The sequence below is a fragment of the Macadamia integrifolia genome, chromosome 7, assembly GCF_013358625.1.
Source record: "Macadamia integrifolia cultivar HAES 741 chromosome 7, SCU_Mint_v3, whole genome shotgun sequence".
Taxonomy (NCBI): domain Eukaryota; kingdom Viridiplantae; phylum Streptophyta; class Magnoliopsida; order Proteales; family Proteaceae; genus Macadamia; species Macadamia integrifolia.
In genome coordinates this window covers 3,699,444-3,718,917 of record NC_056563.1, presented here as the reverse complement: position 1 = coordinate 3,718,917, position 19,474 = coordinate 3,699,444, and the positions used below count along the sequence as shown (strand labels likewise).

Below are 19,474 nucleotides of genomic sequence, written 5' to 3'. Positions count from 1 at the left end.
TAGGATTAATATTTATCTCTGGATTTAGAAATATTTTTCTCTTGTATTTTGTGATTTTTTATATTTGATTTATAATTGTCTTTATCCTCTTAGCTAGATTCTTTTTTAAGACGACTTGGACAACATGGTTATTAGGATTAAGAACAGAATCCCTCCAAGATGAAAATATTTGTGATCTTCTATACATATTATTAGGGACAAGCTCATCTCATCAAGAAATTTATTTTTCATTATTGTGTTTGCAATCACATATTACTTCTTGTGGAACACTAGGAACCAATATCTATTTTCCCATTGCCAATTAATTAAATCCATATAAGGTAATGATCAATATTGATTGATGGATGTCATGCCAAAACCTCTATACTTTCCATCAACATATGGATAAAAACTTTTCATCACATGTTTCATCCTTATCAATGGTGGATTACCTTGAGCTTACATACTCTAATTATACTAGAGTTGTTTGTGATGCCAGTTGTATTAAGGAGACAAACATGTCTGGTTGGGCATCGATTATATTTTACAATAAAAATATGGGGTAATGTTTCCTGTGTGGGAGAGTGGTTCTTGCACGTGCTTGGAGACCAATGAAAATGCACGAGGAAGCATTCATAGAAATGTCATTTTCCATTTCATTGGGGGGGGGGGGACATAAATCTTTTTCCATTAAGATTGCTGCTTGTAAGAGTTATGAGTATGCTTAAAATGCACAAGAAGCTGAGACACGGGGAATGCTCATATGGGATTGCAAAGAACAAGATCAATAGGAGTCGACAGTATCAACATTTGAACTGATTGTGAAGAGTTGGTTAGCTGAATAACTCAAAACTCTTATCAGTGGCCATGGGAAGTATTTATTATTTTGCTACTTCATTAATGTATGAATTATAGACACATATATAGATTATATATCGATCCAACTCATAGGGTAGCTATGATAGCTAGGAGTACCAAGACTAAATATGACATTTTGAGTGACGTATCCTTTTTCTTGCTTTAGTGCTGTCCTTTATTTTCTTTCCTGTCAAGAAAAAAAAAATATTACATCCCCATTACTGTGTGTGAAGATATTATCATCCTTTTTGAGATAAATGTGGGCTTGGCTCCAACTTTGTTCCAAACTCGCACGTGGGTAGGTGCGTTTCCTTGTAATTCCAGGCCCATGGCCCAAATCCCCATCTCCATCCCCCCGCCCCCACCCAAACCAAAATTCTATTAAGAAGAAGAAGAAGAGCTTCAGGTTCTAACTATTTGAGTATTAAGAACAACAGAAAAGGGATTCTCCTCATTATAAATTAGGAAAAAGGGTAAATACGCTATTTGGGTGTCGAGCTGTAGCGTTCTCTCTTTTGAAAATGACTCCCATGTCCCTTCCATTCTAACCCCCTATTGTTTGAGTCATTAATTCTAAGAAAACTAGTGATATGCCCAACCTTTATCCTATAGATTATTAACCAAAAATTTTGGCAGTATTTTTTATTTATTTATTTATTAAAACAAATATTTTGACAGTATCAATTGAGGATGATCATGATGACCCAAAAAAGAACCCAAGACCTTAGCCCGAAGTTTTCAGCAGTTTAATATAGAGCTCATTACCGGTCCAAGGTTGTCTTTTCTTTTCTTTTCTTTTTTTTTCTTTTTTTTTCTTGTCTAAATCTATTTCAATAAATGCTTATGTGAAACCTTAAATCTGTCTAATTACAAGGAAAGCATATGAAAGGGAAGTGAAATCAAACATTACTAAATTGAAAACTCTTTCGTAATCGTTACTTAAACATATTTTAAATCTGATTATTATTATAATTATTTTTTCGGTGAAAACATAGTTATTAAATTTTACTTTACTTTACAATTAATTTTTTATGATTTAGAAGAAAAATAAAGATTAAATATGATAAGCGTTTTAGGTATGTTAAAGTATCATGATAATACTTTTTTTCTTTTTCATGTTTAAGACTTTAAATCAAGTGAGCAGATTGCTACCAAACTGCATGACCACCTCTACATCAGCGCGAGGGCATCCAAGAGGGGTGAAAATTTTCATTTCACAAAGCTGGGGGTGGGGGTGGTCATTCTGCCATTCTTGTGTCTAGCACAAGCATCACACAACTTGACATCCTTCCCTTAAATTAATGGCACTTTTCTTTTCTTGCTAAATGAAGCAATGCTTCGTCAGGAATCTTTTGTGGACTGGAAGGCTAGAAACAGTTCTTTTGTGGATAGCTTAGGATGGCACTTAGATAGAATTATTAAATTAGATTATGGGCCTTAATCCTATTATTTAAAAAATAAAAAAAAATAAAAAAAAAACCTTTATACTAGCCACATGATTCTTTACAAATATAGAGAGAGAAAGATGAAAGGAAGCCACGACGATAGTGCTCATTTTTCCCTTCTTAGTAAGTGTAAGGAGGGAATAGTAACGATATTTTTTTTGTTCGGTAAAAGAGTAGTAATGCTATTTCATATGGCCGTACTAGCCCCTTGAAATACTCTAACCCACCCCCCTTTTTATGAACCGTCCGATTGAAAAAGGCATTCATCGACAGAACCCCCCTTTGAAATATGAAGGTCATAAATCTTTGTTTTAGCTACAAATATTATGGTCATAATGTCATTTTTAAAAGAGAGAGGGATAGACATAATTCTCCAGTGTAGTATGTTAGTGGGCAGCAGTAATGGAGATGCGAGTACGGAATAAGGCATCATATAGGAAGGGTAATGGGCCATTTCAAAGGGGGGGGGGAGAGAGATAAACAATAGACATAGTAGACACTAGCTAGCTTGCAGTATGCAGATAGTGTGCCTAACTTTTTTCACTCTTCTTAAATATTACAATACATTTATTCTGTCATATAGGTAGATGATGTGTCTATTTCAATTGTTGGATAAAGGGATACAAAATTTAGATTAGTTATAGGCAAAAATGTAGCAAATTTCAGAGTATAACTCAATCAAATACCCCATACATTAACATATATCACGTATATGATCATATATATATATATATATATATATATGCACTAATACTTTGTGAAACATTGCGTTGGACCATTCTTTTTTTTTTTTTGGTATTCCACGTTCAACTAGGGGTGGGTTTTGTATTTTAAGAGAGTATAGTCTTTATCCAAGGGTTCAAGAACGACTGTGCACCATGCACGGGCATATATGAAAATTTTCTTCCTCTTCGTTTTATGAAAAATGTATTTCTTTTAAAAAAAAAAAAAAAAAACAAAGGTGTTGGATCAATGCGGAGGGCAGATTGGACCTATTATTTTTTTTAGCAATTTGAATTTTGAACCATTATCCACCACGTGTAAAGCAGGTACTACGGCGTGCGAATCTCTTTTCGTGCGTGAATTCTGACAGCGATAGCGATGGGACGAAGAATACTAGGATTAGTGGGATAGAGTATCTTCTGTGGGCCCCATTGTGCTAGCGCACTGAACTGGGTCCTGAATCCGGGTAAAAAGGATCCACCAACCCGGGTACAAAAAAACTCATGGGATACATGAGAACATAACATCAGCTGGGAACCAGGTTATTAATTAGTGATGATCGAATGGCAAACCAAGATGAACCTTGGGTGGAGCTATAGTTTAAAAAATGAAAAATTCTGAAATCGGACTTGCAGATTGGCTAACATCGATTCTTATTCGGTTGGAATCTTAAAAATTAAAATGAGAAAAAAAGAAACAAATGCAACAAAATAAGATTTAACTCCATTCACCACCTATTTCCATCGGATTCTTCAAATCAGGAGGTGGGGACAGATCTCACACCTTCCATGGGTGTAGGACCCACCTTTCATGTGCATTTTTGTACAATTTTAATTCATAGAAGGAAAAATCCCGTAATAGATTCCACATATGTGGCACTCCCCACAAAACTATAACCAGGTGAAGTTTGGTTTGTAATCGGGTCAAGAACCGCTGTGCAAAACTGTCAGCGATTTCAAACTTCTCTATTGAGCTCTCGAAAAAGAATGTAGCATGTGCGCACCATGCGTCGTGCGCGAAACCGTCAGCAAGATATTTTTTTTTGGTTCTTTTTGGGTAATGTGGTAAAGCATTAACCGACGTAAGCAAGATACTTAAGTGGGGTAGATGTGCGTTACTTCAAACCGTTTCTTCCATTCTCCGTCTCTGTGTTTCTCTGTTGATTCATCACTGTCCGAGTCTTCTCTCTCTCTCTCTCTCTCTCAAGAAATCGAGCATGGAGTTAATGAGTTTCATCTGCCCTAAGCATCCAACTGTAAGCATTTCTTCCTATAATTTTCCATTGTGCTTTGATGATGGCTCTGTTTTCTTCTCTAAATCTTCTAATTCGTCTAAGAGATTGCTTGCTTCACTTCTCTTTCATCGTCTGATGCTTGATCACTGGTTGCTTTCCAAAATTCGTAATGGTTTTCATTAGTTCGCTCTTTGTTTCCTGAACTTCGTTTGCTGACTTGAAAGTGTTTGTAGACTCTGTTTTCTGTATCTTTCTTGTAGATTAATGGAATGCAAAAGAAGAAGGCAACCTTCGAAAATTTTTAGGGAGTTCTTGAATTGAATTTCGTTTCTTATTTCTTATTTTTTTGGTTTACAGGTGTGGGATGGAAATGGCTTCTCCGAATGTTTTGAGAACATATATCCTTCTTGTTGTAAATTTGAATTTCTATTGTGTTCTTGTTTCTATGATGTCCTTAACACTACTCACGGTTTTAGGTTTTGGCGTGAACGTTGTTTCAATAATTATGATTGTTGTACTAGGAATAAGTGGAAGGAATGCTAGAAGAAGTACAAGGGTATGTCTGCTTTCACTTATGATTTATATTTGATAGCCATTCCCTTTGCATATTTGTGTGTTACATTCAATTCTAGGCTGTTTAGGCAAGGAAAATGACCGCAATGCTGCTTATAGAGCATAACTATGATTACGAGCAGGGTACTGTTGCTCACCCACATGAACCAGATAGGTAAGCATGTCTCTATGGGTGGCTGTGTATACACAGGTTGCATGATGATGCCATATTTTTATCTGAAATAACACTTATTATTGAATTTATTAAGTTTTTTACATACCATTAAATCTGATGATTGATTACTCAACATTTGTCTTAGCCTAATCGCAAAAATTTGGGGTTGTCTCATGTACTGAATAAATATCAAATGAAGACAGCCCTATGAAATGCAATATGGTCTAATATGGAAGCACAATAAATTTTAAATAATAAATGAATTCTGTTGGAACTTGGTATTTCGGATAACAAAAAGCTTTCTAAGGTTTAATCTTCCCTATTAAACAAAAGCTCCGTAAGAATTTCTATTCCCCAACAATTTGAATGTGTTGGTGTGAAGACCATTTCATTGAATAAGCTCAACAAAGTCTCTTCTTCATTAAGCAAGGTCTCCATGTTTTCAAAAAAGTCCTAATAACAGAAGAATCAACAACATTTGACTCCACATTGGTCGTGATGTCAACAATTTGTCTTTGTTGAAGAGTCTCATTTACTTATATTGATAGTGAAATTGAGGTAGTCCAGACAAATACATGCACACAGGGAGTGACATGTATGAATACACAATATAATAAAAGCTAAACCAATTATTTTACTCACTACCCAATCAACATCCTAAAATCTGTTCCCCAAAATAATCTACTCTGCATCTCACTTGATTCTTCAACAGTCTCACTGCTGCAACTGTTGCTACTATGATCAATCGTCACTTGACATAAACACAACTTGTCAACCAGTGCCTGCTATTACTCCAATTGCTTTTACTGCTACTGCTGCTGCTACTGCTTTTACTGTTGCTACTGATATTGTTACTATACTATTTAAGAGGTTCTAAAACCTGATACGGCTGCAAATAAATTATCCATTAGTACCATTAGGAATTGAGGAGGGGTGGTTCAACAGAGTCCTATGTAGTTTCAAGGCTTTGGGGAAAAATTTCAGTGCAAGTACGAATATACGATGGAATGTGAAGTCTGATTTCCATGTTGTTAATTGGTTAATTCGGACATCCTTCATGAGAAAAAGTCATTTCATTAGTAATCTGATAAAACATCAAGGTGATAATACACATCAGAAAGAAATGGCTAGAATGAGTTTATGATCAAGTTTTTTCTGGGTGGGGTGGGTGGTAGGACATCAGGGTAATTATTTCGTTGTATAATATTCAGCATAATAATTGGGATTTTCTCAGATGGCCAAGGAAGAAAATATGTAACATTCCAACAATATACCAAACACGATACACAGTGGATGAGAAAGGGTGTAATCTGATACTGATGAGAAAGATCTGACTTTTTTTTTTTCAAGTAAATGAAGGAAAGTTGCAATAGAATACAGAGAACCTTCGGACTCCTGAGACTACATGGATTGGAAAAGGAAGACCAAGTTTAGGTAGCCAAATACTGTTGAATCTTCTCTCTCCAGGCCAAGGAAAAATTATATAGGAGTCAATTCAATGAAAACATCAAGATATATATATATATATATATGGGTGAGGATGTGGGTGAAACCATGTGCTAGACCACATTATCGACATGGGATGCATGGAGCCATTTTTTTTTTTTTTTTCTAATCAGTTAGGTCATTTTCAAAATTTATTGGAATCCATCTTACAATATTTAACCAAGTACAGTTTACTGTAAGTTGCAATTTCTATTTATGGTATGTCCTGATTTCACTACTAATAATAAGTTGGAATTTACTATTTTTAGTTAATTTGGGGTCTTTGTTTTAGGGTGTTTAGTCCTTTATTTTATCTGAATTCTATTTCAAATAGGAAAGGACTTTTAGTTGTAGGGCCTGTTCTAGTCAAATTAGATTCAAATACTTGTTAGGAGTCAATTAAAAAGGTCTTTAGATACAAGTTAAACAAATTATAAGGGTTTAGGGACTCGGGTCTGGTTCATCTGTTTATGTTTTTCAAATTAAGAACTGAATGAGATGCTTTACTCTTTCCAATGGAACTTATAGGCTTCTACCTACTATTATGCTGCTGCTGCTGCTATTTGAGTATTTTCTGATTACTATTTCCGTATCTTGTGAAAATTGGGCCATTGTTTGGCCAAAATTTGAATTACAGGTGAATAGATACTTTTCTCTTTTTCTGCATGAGGCTTGAGATTCTTGGATCGATTTACTGTTCTCTTCATGCTTTCTTGATAAGCAACTAGTCTGATTTCTAATAAGAAACCAGTTTGCCAATATAATTTGCTGCTTGATCTTATACTATATAGATTACTTTCAGTATTTGGCATTTCTTCATAACCAAGCTTTGTTTATTGAAAAATTTGAATTTGTTTTCATTTTATATCCTCTGTCCTTTTATTCCTAGACTACCTTTTTTTTTTATTTATTTTTATTTATTTTTATTTATAAATATTATAATTTATATATAATTTTTGCTTGGGATTTTGGTACCTTACCTGACCCCTCTTTTCTTCCCTTAGCTGTTATCTTTCTTGACTTTTTCCTAGCCAAAATTGCCTGACACTGTTTGATATTTCAAAAGATATGATTGCTGTTATCTTTTCTTACTTCATCCCTCATTTCTTACCAAAAAAATTTATGGTGTAGTTATAAAAGAAGATACTGCTTCTACAACCTTGTTGAGGCATCTGGTTTCTTGTAGTTCTAGTTGACCATGTTAACTATCAGTTGGTAAAACTGGAACTCTACTTAAATTGACTCTTGTATCTTGGATAAAAGAAGCACAACTTTGGTCCTTCCAGGACCATACTGTGGTTTCCATATAATAAATCAACATATTTTCATGTTCTGTTACAGATTTCCCAGAAATGTCATTCAGAGAAGGTTTTCTTGCATTTGGTACCTGCTGTTGGAGCATTTTTGGCTTTGTATGATATAACCTTGCTTTTGAAGAGAGTTCTTCAAGAACAAAGTACTGTGTACCATGAGTGGTTTTTCAAATGTTCTCAATTTTCAGTCTGGGTAAGCTTCCTGAAATTTGTTGCTCAAGCCTCTGTGAAATTTATATAATGGAAATTGTTCCTTGAAACCTTTTCCTCCATTCTGTTTGTAGACTACTATTATGCTCTTCTCGAAGTGTGACATTTGGTTCTTCATATTTTACAACCGCATGCTATGTTTTTGGTGGATTACAAAACCTATCTTGGGAATCCCACACTTACAGACGATGTTTTCTTCTTTAAAGGTACCACAGTCAATTTTTAATTTGTTTTCACTGCATGAATTTTGGATCACTATTGCCCTTCTGTGAACTAAACTACTATGTTGTATTTTATGTTAATTTCTGTGGGTGGTGTGAGATGGATGGTAAAATTTATCAACCAGCTGTTAGCCTGTTACAACTATAACTGTTGGTATTCCAAGTATCCAAAAGAAGAAGAATTTCCACAAACTACTTGTCCAATAGAAATTCATTATTTCTTATAAAACATAAAGTGTCTGTTCATTTGTGGCAGGCCTCTTTTGTAATAACTTACTTGTGTTCTTACTAATGTGTGGACTGTTTTATGCTAATGGTTAACTTTTCTTTCTTATTTAGATCAACTACTTAAATACTCTAAGCCCTCTGGATCGAAACCAGTCAGGAAGAAGTAAATTATGACCGATTCAAACCTGAGTCAGCACAACTGAATCCTAGGAGATGTAACAAATTAATAACTTGTAGAGATACCTGGCTGTGCAATGCTGGAACAAGTTGTATTTCTCCTAACAAATAGTTCTCCTTTTTTAGTTTAAATGAAAAAATTTCTGGAATTGGAACAAAATTGTATGATGAATTGGGGACTAATGCAGGAGTAGATTGCAAGAAGCTAACCCCCACAATTTATAAACCCCAAACAAGACAAACAATGCTCACAAAGCTAGCTTGACAATAACAGAAGAAAACCCAAGAGAACAACAGGGAAACAACCAGCAAGTAATCACCCAAGACTTAGACTAAAACAACACCCAAATCCCAGCTCAAACCCAAATCGAGAGGAGAGAGAAAAATACCCTGCGAGTGGGGAAAAAGTGAGTCTTGTGGCTGGCTGGACAGTGCTCAGATGGAGCTCTACTTCTGGTCAAGTGTAGGCCCTGATGAGAGGAGCAAACCTCCAAATATGATCAGATTCTGTTGGCTTGTCTGGAAGTTATGATGCTTCTTGATTTCAGCCCTAGGAGAGAGAGAACAGAAGAGATCCTCCAAGAACTGATGCTGGACTGCTTGGGCAGTGTTGAGAAAAGGATCGAGTGATCCTTGAGCTGTCAGGAACAACCCCTGAAAAGGGCTTGTAAGTCAGAGATCAGATGTGAGAATTATGGGGTTCGATTGGACCTCAAGTTTCCTCACTTTGGCTTGGTCGATTCTGGTTTTAATGACCTGAACAGATCTGAAAACTTCTTAAAGAATTCTCACAGCAACTAAAACAAGGAACAGAAAATAAAATAGAAAAGAAGAATAGAATAGATGGAGGGTGGAGAAGGGTGAAAGAGAATAAAGGAATGGGTATCTCACCCCTCAGGTTTTGGGTATCACACCCCTCAAAGGTTTAAGTATCTCACCTCTCAATAACAACTTTTCAGCTAAAGAGTATTCACTCAATAATTCATTCATTCAAATTTGATTCGTGTCTACAGCAGCACCTCTTTAAATAGAGGACTGAAGTTACAATAATAGCAATTGGACTCAAATTAGGAGTTGGACTCCAACTAGGAAAATAAAACAAATTAGAAACTGACTAGGAGTTGGACTTCGCTTAGGACTAGACTAGAAACTGAAATAATAAGGGAATAGACTCAAAACAGGACTCTAACTAACTAATGAATTAATTCCCGTTTTCCTACTTTCTGCCCATATTTTAGGCCCATTAAAGTGACCTATTACAAATAAAACCCATGGGATCACAGGCCCAACACATACATAACCCAACCCAAGGCTTATTTGCAATATAATAAGTCTATTAAGTGACTTATCTACATGATGGACATTTCTGGTTACTAGGTGTGAGGCCAAGAGCATTTTGGCGAAATTTTGCAAGTTTTGACATGCCCGAGACAAACAGGAGGTGAAACCAGAAGTAGCATCATTTCGGTCAAAATTTCTCTAATTTCTGTCACAAAAATGCTCTGTTTCGTTGCAATTTTGCCGTTGAAAATTTTGATCATTTAGGCCATTTGCACTTCGAAATGGCCATGCGAAACTCACGGAAAAAAATGCACTATTTTGGAGAACTTTTGTCTTAATTTCAGTATTTAAAATGAGATTTAGATTTATGGCTCATGAGAATGTTGCAGAGATCACATGATTAGACTTTAGAGTAAGGAAGGAAGAAAATGCTACTCAGGTGTGAGCCCTGAAGCCAAAAACGAAAGGAGAAAAAAAACCAGAGACTGAGACCTGCTCAGATAATGTAAAAATTTGGAACTGTCCAGGATCCCAACTTCTCACGAATACTCTATTTATAAAGAATAACTATGTTTGATAAGAAAACAAATGCAAGCATATACAAGGAAAAAACAGATGTCACAATCCCGAGATTCGAGGAAATTATAAATTCTGAGCTAGCTGTGCTGACTGAACAGATGAGATAACTGAAGCACTACTACCCTTCATGGACATAGTCAATGAAGGAAATATCATAGTACTAATTCATCCCCAGTCAGCCACCTTGATTAAATAGCTTTGATTTTCTCTTTTCCTTTCCCCCTTCTTTTTCTTCTTCTCCTCGGCTGGAATTCCTATAGAGAAAGAGATTTGATGATTTAGGTGGTCAAATTATCACATCAAATATTTCTGCTTTACCCCTTGAATAATGCCAGAGGATCTTTGCTGTGGGTAAAAACTGCCACCCATTCCATTATAGAAACAGTTTCTCCTCTCTCTGGTGTGAAGGTCATAAAAAAATTGATTACTGTGAGATAGGACCCACAGGAAGATGGTCTCAGGGCTTTTTAGGGGCATCTGTATCATGTAAAATAGATCATGTGTCTCTGTCTTTAGATCACCCAAGAAAGGAAAATAAGACCTGTTTATGGGATCAAGATCGTGCACTTTTACTGTAATTGTTGGAAGTTTGGCAGAAACAACCTAACTTAGATCCCGCAATAAATTCCAAGGAATCTTTGGCTGGGACCCTATTTACGTATATTACGGGGTACATGCATGTCCAATTCTCAGTCCAGGGAAAAACTTAGATCCCGCAATAAAGCACCTGAATTTTTTTGCTGGGACCCCGTCTACTTATATTACCATGTATATCCATATATGTATGTCTAATTCTCAGTCCAAGGAAAAAACTTGACAGTGAGTGGTCTTCTCAAGTTCTTCTATTAAAACTTAAAGTTTTACAGCATTACTAAGTAACAGAACGACCATTATTGACACTAATATGTGCCGTCTCCTAATGACCAACATTTGTCCAAATGTCATTTAGAACTCTCATTTAGGGCAAGCTACTTCTGATCTGTCCCCAGCAGATGCTTTATTTTGTATAAGTTTAAAGTGATGGAAATTCTATTACCAACTCCCAAGTGAAAGAGGTTGGTCGATGTCTTTCATTCATACTGTAAATTGGCTGATGAGCGATCCTTCTGATTATGCAGCTGGTTGTCACGTTGTACAATGCATAGAAGTTAAGCATGAGGCTCGATAATGTTTACTATGTAATCAATGTCATAGGAATTACTCATAAAATAGAGCCATAAGTTATCTACTTGATAAAATAAAATGGCCGAGACTGCTCGATAAGACTGTTCTTGGAAAAATGCCCTTCTACGTGACTTGTTAAAATGTTTCTATTTGATGAAATGTTCTTCGCCCCAGTGTGTGATTATTAGTCATATAGTTCAATCTACATACTAGCTTGTTTTATTGTGCGTTATACGGTTATACTGCATGAGAATTTATAGAGACAATGTGTGACAGGTTATAAGAAATTTTAAAGAGAGCTGTTCCTTTGTGCTGGATATCGTATTTGTGATATATCTCAACATAGGAAGAGTAATGAGGGAATCTTCCAGCAACAGGTATTAATTACCTGCCCTTTTTCTCAAAATCCCCTTATGTATCATGAATTCTTGATAATCATGATGCAGCTATCTGTCCTTTTTGTCAAAATCCCCTTCTGTATCATGAATTCTTGATAATCAAGCTGCAGCTATCTGCATTTTTTTTTCTACCATATATTTGGCCTTTTTCCTTTATCTTTTATTAAATGTAGGATGTCATATTCTGCAACTTGAGAAAGTTCACTATACAATTTTAATTATCTGAAATAAAAAAAAATTAATAAATAAATATTGGCATCATTAAGTCTAGCTGGTGAAATAACTAAAATGATTGCATAAAGACACCATGAGATAAACGAAAATAAAATATGTTCCAATAATTGAGCTACAGTGTTCTATCTTCAAATGGATAACATTTCTTTTATTCATCTGAAGAATATGTTATTAAACGTTACTATTATTATTATTATTATGAAACTTCTATTTATCTGTTTGGAAATTTTTCTTGCCATGCCTTATTATTTTTTGCTAAACATTTTATGTTTCTGAACAATGAAAGATTTGGTCTTTCTGTATCCATTTGAGTTTATGGTGCTTTTCAATTGCAGAAAATGTGGTTCACTAGAAGATTCACTTCTCTCATGCAACTCAGAAATAGAGGAAGATCTTGGAGATTCTGTATGCATTTTTACTATTACCTACAATTGTCCAGTGTTTTTGAAGATATTTGCTCTGTTTTTTCTGTTTGGGGGGGGGGGGGGGAGTAAAATTTCAATAAATTGCAGTATTTACATCTGAACAAAGCAATGCCTTATCTCTTGGTTGATAAATAAGTATTTTAAATGGGCAGTTAGGTTTCCTCAAAAGTAGATTGAAGCATTATTCTATGGATATGTACCTGGATTTGCATGGAGTCTCAGTCTACAAACTAAACAAAGATGGATGACATTCTTGGATGAAAATGATATTTCTGTCTAATGCCAAGATTCAAGTGAATGAGATCGTTGAAAAATCTATAAATAAGGGCATTACTGGATTCATATGATTTATTTGTCAACTAGAAGTTTTCTGTGAAAGATGTCATGAGGGATACCTGGAGTCCATTTATGTCAGACAAATGCTGAAAAAGAAAAATAGTAAACAAGTGAACTGCACAATATGAAGTGGTAACATCCATGCTTTATCCAGCGTCAGCGTTGGCATCACACCAAATCATTACCGATGCTCTGAATAGTGAATTAATTGGGTGCTGATTTATTTACTTCCTCAAGTATTTAATGCCTGCTGTTCATTTATGTCAAACAAATGCTGAGAGAGAGAGAATAAAAGTAATCTAGTGAATAGAACACTATGAAGGAGTAACATTGGACGGCATTAATGCTTTGCTCAGCATCAACATTGGCATCAGGCCATGTGATACAGATGCCTTCAGTAGTCAGTATTGAAGTATTTGGGCATCGAAGTAATAATGGCTGAATGGTTACCTAATGGTGGTCACCTATGCCTTGATCACAGCGAGTGATGAAAAGTTGTAGACCATATTTTCATATTTTTTTTTTTCATACATTTGTGGGGAGTAGTATACTTTTGTTCTCCATCTCTCAGGCTTGGGGGATTCTTGTATCAGGGTGTAGAATCAATTACCAATTTGTTGTTTCTATACTGGCAATTCTAGTGATGGATCTGATTGGCCTATTCGAATGCAATTTTCTATTTTGTTTGTTTATTAGTCGTTCTTGATTGAAATTATTCCTAGTTAAAGTTCTCTTACCCCCTTCTCTTGGCTTGCTTCATTGTCTTAGGGTCACACTCGTAGTTATTGGCATATCCTCACTTTCAAGTCTATCAATTCAGTAATGGACCGTGGTGTGCTTAAGCAGCTGGACTTCGAAGATCTGATTCAGCTACCCATTGACCTGAATCCTTCCTCTTGCCACAGTACACTGCAATGTTGTTGGGTATCCGAGCAAAGTAGAAATTTCTCTCATCCATCCTTGTTTAGAGCAGTATGTTGTGCATATGGGTGGCCTTATTTCCGCCTAGGTCTATTAAAGGTACTTTTTTTTCCAAGGTAGCGTTCCTCTTTCATAGAGTTATAATCATTTTAACTTGATTCATCTATTAGTTAGAAAATGATAGAATGATATAGATACCCAATGTGTGTTTCATCTTTTTAGTGTTCAAAAAGACATTTGCTTTCCCCCCGGATGAAGTCAATGAAAGGTTATTCTTTCATGCAGTTAACTGAGCTCTTCTATCTGAAAATTGTATCTTTTTGTTGATTACTTGCTTGAAATTGGTGTAATTTTTTTTTTATATGCTTTGTATCCTTTTGGTTCTTTCTTAAAAGAACTGTTATTCAACCCTCAAGAAAAAAGGGACTTCTTAGCCACCTTTAAAATAATTTAGATTTGGCGATTACGGTGGTTCAGACTTCACATGAATGCAGTAATACTGAGGAAAATGTAGGGCTAAGTAAGTTGTGTCAGGCAGGTCATTTAATCAAACCTACGAGCTGGATGTTCCATTACATTGGATGATTTGTTTCATTATCTGTTTGACTTGTTTCTCTTAAAGTGTAAGTTCCAATTTTTGCGATGGCCAAAATGACAAAATCAATGACTAAATTTTAATATCATCTTGCTTAATGGTAAACCGTAAAGTACTAATCAGTTTTAGATCTCATGAATGGTTATTGTGCACATTATATATTTTATCTGTAGTCACATTATCTGATGATTTGCTAATCTTGATTTTCTCAAGCTGTCCCGTGCTCTTCCAATAAATATATTACCAATTTTCTTATTTCTACAGGTGTTAAATGATTGCATTGGTTTTCTTGGACCCTTGCTTCTCAATAAATTGATTTCGTTTCTTCAACAAGGTAAATAAATATTTTATAAGTCCGATGAGTTTATTATTCTATAGTTGTATTCTCTTCCATCAAAAGTGAAGAAGAATTTAACATGCACTTGAGCTCGAAACCTTGCTAACTTTTCATCATGGTTCTGCCTTCAGCTTAGTTTTTCTTGTAAGTCCCCTTGTGATGAATAATGCAATTATCCTATAACCTTTCTTATTTTCTCCTCGAAATACGCCACCCAAAAAAGGGAAAAAAAAACCCTTAAACGCTATCAATAAGTGGGGCTCTTACATAGCGAATGCTTGAATTGAAAAGAATCATGGATGTATACATTCTAGTTCTTACCTTGGTGTATTGAGGTCCCTTTCTCTCTAGTTGTTGTCAAACTTCTCATCCCTTATAAGAAAATATCTTCCATCTCCAAACGCAATCAGGGTAATGATTTTCACCACGATGAATTTCAGATTTGTGTTTTATGGCTTGTAATATTAATCGACTTGGATTTCTTCCAATATTTTGCATATACTTTAATAAGAATGTCAATGATTTTTGCATGAGGACTCGGACTTACTTACGTATCTCTGCTTGTCAGTTTGATATGGAAATTATATGTTTTCTTTAGTTCCAATTTGGGAGTGAATGATCCATTTGGAACTCTATATTGTGGGACTTCTGGTTCATAAGATAGGCAACAATAAGCAAAAAGGTCTTGCACACATGCATGGTAATGAGAACAAGTAATGGTTGTTCTTTCAGACATGCCATTACGTTTGTAGGTCCAGAAACAAAGTGTATGGTTCTGCAACCTGTTCAGAAAGGATAGAGACTTGCCCATTGTACATATAACCCCATATCATGGTAGTTTATGATCAGAATAAAGAAGTTTGACGGCTTCTCATTGAGTGTATGAAAGATCTTAGAGAAACCCGATAAATCGAGAAATCTCTATGGGAGTGGGTGCTATCAGAGAACAATTAGCTGATCTGGATTTTCAAATTATTATAGATTTTTCATTCATAGAATGGAAAGAATTAGGGAGTTCCCCCCCTTCTTTTCACACGCGTATGTGTCACGTGCACATTACCAAAATGGCCTGTTCATGCTGGGATAGTGTTGATGTATACATTTACACTGCTCTTCCATGCAAGTTTGAGCTTTTAGGTGAAACGGTAGCGAACACTGGTCACCTCGATCCCTCTCTCACTCATATAGGGGATCCTCCTCATTATTTGACTCCATCTGGAAGATGTTGGCAAGCTCGATTGGATCGTTATCACCATCCATGCCTATGCATAGATGTTGCATCGTTAGTATAATGCTATAATGCACATACACTTACTTCTCCAACTATGTGTGACCCAGTTAGTTCCTCCTCTTAAGAGTGGATACGTGAGAATGTACTTCAGTTACACTCGCATCTGGAGGTGAAACTTGTCTGGGAGAGTATTAAGTTTATTCATTAGGTGATTGTACTTGGTACATATGTATATGAATTGAACGGAGTCAAAATGACAAATAATGCAGTGGGCCTACCTGGAGCTGTGGTTTTTTGACCAGACTTTGTTGCTTCACGAGGAATGTTCTTGGGAGTTTCAATAATTAAGACCTCAAGTAATAGTAAGCCTCACCAAATCTCCAACGTACTTCTCCCTCATCATCTGTAAAGAATTTCCATAGTTATAGACAAATTTGGTCACTTGTCTTGCTCTCTCAACACATTCTCTACCAAGGATCTCTTCGCTATGTCCTTTAGCATGAGGTCAATGCAATCGGCTACACTTGGTGTCCAAAACAGGTGGAACTTGTTACTATGCATCAATTTTTCCCAAGCCTTTTCTGAAGTTGCTTTTGTTGTCCATCACCACTTGGACAACGTTATGTACCTCCGCCTCCTACACAACATCTTTAGAAACCTCTATATATAAATATATACACTTTGCATCCTTCTTCTTCTTGGATGCATCCGCATACTTCAAGAAGACATTCCTACCATCATAATAGACCATAAATTTGATGATGGACTGTTTGGTGGCTGGTGGGTCCAGTCCAACCATCACAAATCACAGTCACTACATAGTTTTGCTATGTCCCCTTCAATGTATCAATGTACTCTTTTAAGTCTTTCTGGTTCTGGGGAAAATAAACAATCATCAGTTCATATGTAGAGGCCCCCTTCACTCTTGGGCCAACCTTCCCCACATTGTCAAGCATGCCCTAGTAGTATGTTCCCTCAGTGGCATTTGCTGGGATGCTATGATAAAAGAACCAATTCGAGGTAGCATCACCCTCTTTACCTTTCTAATGATAACAAACATGCTCTTACTTTCTCTTTCTAGCATCCTTAATCCTATATATGGTAGGATCCTAATAAAGGAGCCCAATGGGATCATCATCATCGTCTACTATGACTAGTGTTGGGGCTACCCTCATACTTTGTGATTTATGGAATGGAAACTATGCCTGCCTCTACTTCTTCCTTCTCTCCCTTGCCTCTGGTGCAGCTTCTCTAGAGCTAGGGGAACCAGCTCCTTTACCTGTCTCTGCTAACTCGCTCCATATGATGTGTCACTTGGCTCAGTACATTTATCTCCCTTTTGCATCTGTCCCCATGTCAGCAAAGCATATAATCACTATCAGAGTCATCAAAGGCAACCCCTTCTTGCTTGTGGGTGTCTCTCTAGCACTGCCTTATCGGATTTCTCTTTTTTCCCTTTGCTTTTCCAACATCCTCCGTCTTCCTCCCTTCATGAGGGCAGCCATGGTCTTATGTATCCTACTATGTACCCTAAGCATTTCATCACATCCTTGTTGGCACCAGCTAGATGCCACTTTAATGTAGTGCCCCTCTGAATTTATCATCTTTCCTCAACAATTACATTGTGACCTTTTCTTATCATTGGTATGCCATACTTCATGCTGTGTCTCCACTTCTACGATCAGCTATTGTGCAAGCTTATTACAAATTTAAAATGTTGCACCTAGTTGTATAGGCATAAGGCGACCCAAAGCGGTGGAGAATAGTAAAAAATCAAGGCGACACCAACAAGGTGATGCCTAGGTGACCAAGGAGTCAGTCCAGGCTAAGCCGCCTGGAAGCCTTGACAACCTTAATGTTGCATAAAAAAATGTGCACATTATTAGCTATTCTACATCATTTAACATTCTTAAATAATATTATGAGAAAATTACGACACCCCCTGAACTTTGGTCTTTAATCAACGCCCTCCCCTGTACTTTTCAAAATGATAACCCCTATAAATTAAAAAAATGACAAATCCATCCCTGCCATTAGCCATCTCTATTACATGATGAAAGAACTATTAATTTTTTTGTTAAATGCATGGTTTTAAGTATCGGTGCGTATCGTGCCGTATCGGTAGGCATCGGCACGATACATATCGATACGCTACAGGGAATTTTGGGCCCTCTTTTGTGTATCGACGTATCGTAGGTATCGTATCGTGCCGTACCGTATCGGTACCGATACGTACGATACTTTGCGATACGAACTTTTGAAAATATGAAAATTCCCGAGAGTATTGGTACCGTATCGGTATGTATCGAATGTATCGTGCAGTATCGAGCAGTATCATACCGTATCGGTATGATACGGCTACTTAAGTGTGAATGTGCCTTTTGTTGTTTGAAACAACACTTCAAACTCTCACCAATAGTTTTCTATATTTCTCTTCTTTCTTCCCCTTTGATTCACACACCTTTTTGGAGACTCAAATGGTAGACTGAAAGAAACATTGTGGAAGTGAATGGTTCAAAGAAGGAGAAAAACATAGTCCAAGAAGAACCTTGAAGGCTTGAACTTGAAAGTTGAAACATTTGAATAGTAACTTCTTGAATCTTTACTCACTTTTTTCAACTTTAACCTTAGATTTTCAAGTTTTTTTACAAATCTAAGGTTCATCATACTTAGAATCACATTTTGTGCATCATTATTACATGAAATCATTGGATTTACAAACTTTTTTCAAGAGAAAATGAGGGTTTCAATTTTTTTCAAATTTCTTAGATCTACTCATGCTCAATGGTTAAAAATGTTTAGATTTTTTTATATATTATGTAAAAACAAGTGTTCTACAACTTTCATGGAAATTTTTTATTTTTCTCAAAAAAATATATTTTTTTAATTTTTTTATTCCGAAATTAATTAAAAAATAAAAAATAAAAATCCCCCAATTTTTTTTTTTTTTTTTAGAAAATTTAGTTCATTCAACTCTTAAAAATAATGTCATAACTAATAATTACTAAATACATGATTTCAAATGAAACCCACATTTTTTCCCCAAAAAAGTGAGGGTTTCAATTTTTTTATTTATTTCTTAGATCTACTCAAATATATTGGTCCACACTTTGTTGATTTTTTATATGTTCTTTAAAAACATTTAATCTACAACTTTTATAAAAAAAATTTAATTTTTCTAAATAGTTTGTATTTTTTATTTTTTTTATTTCAAAAATTAATTAAAAAATAAGAAAAATACTGAAAAAAATACAATTTTTTTTATAAAATTCAGTTCATTTTAGTTTAAAAAAAAATATATAATTTACTTGGCCAATGACTATGATGTAAAATTAGATGCACAATTTTTTCCAAAAAAAGTGTGCATTTCAAG

At 35.5% G+C, this 19,474-nt stretch overlaps 1 protein-coding gene across 2 annotated transcripts in view; it reads left to right on the top strand.

Annotated features, from left to right (window-relative positions):
* Positions 1 to 4,024: 4,024 nt before the first annotated feature.
* Positions 4,025 to 19,474, top strand: part of LOC122084002 (ABC transporter C family member 13-like) — a 101,004-nt gene continuing 85,554 nt past the window's right edge. Inside the window, exons 1-9 of one of the 2 annotated variants that reach the window (XM_042651974.1) lie at positions 4,025 to 4,260; positions 4,597 to 4,637; positions 4,708 to 4,795; positions 7,793 to 7,957; positions 8,049 to 8,180; positions 11,901 to 12,001; positions 12,592 to 12,661; positions 13,786 to 14,037; positions 14,798 to 14,867. In XM_042651974.1, the coding sequence (XP_042507908.1) occupies positions 4,222 to 4,260; positions 4,597 to 4,637; positions 4,708 to 4,795; positions 7,793 to 7,957; positions 8,049 to 8,180; positions 11,901 to 12,001; positions 12,592 to 12,661; positions 13,786 to 14,037; positions 14,798 to 14,867 (958 nt within the window). In that variant the 5' untranslated portion in view covers positions 4,025 to 4,221. The remainder of the gene's footprint in view (positions 4,261 to 4,596; positions 4,638 to 4,707; positions 4,796 to 7,792; positions 7,958 to 8,048; positions 8,181 to 11,900; positions 12,002 to 12,591; positions 12,662 to 13,785; positions 14,038 to 14,797; positions 14,868 to 19,474) is intronic. The other variant, XM_042651975.1, reaches the window with a different exon arrangement.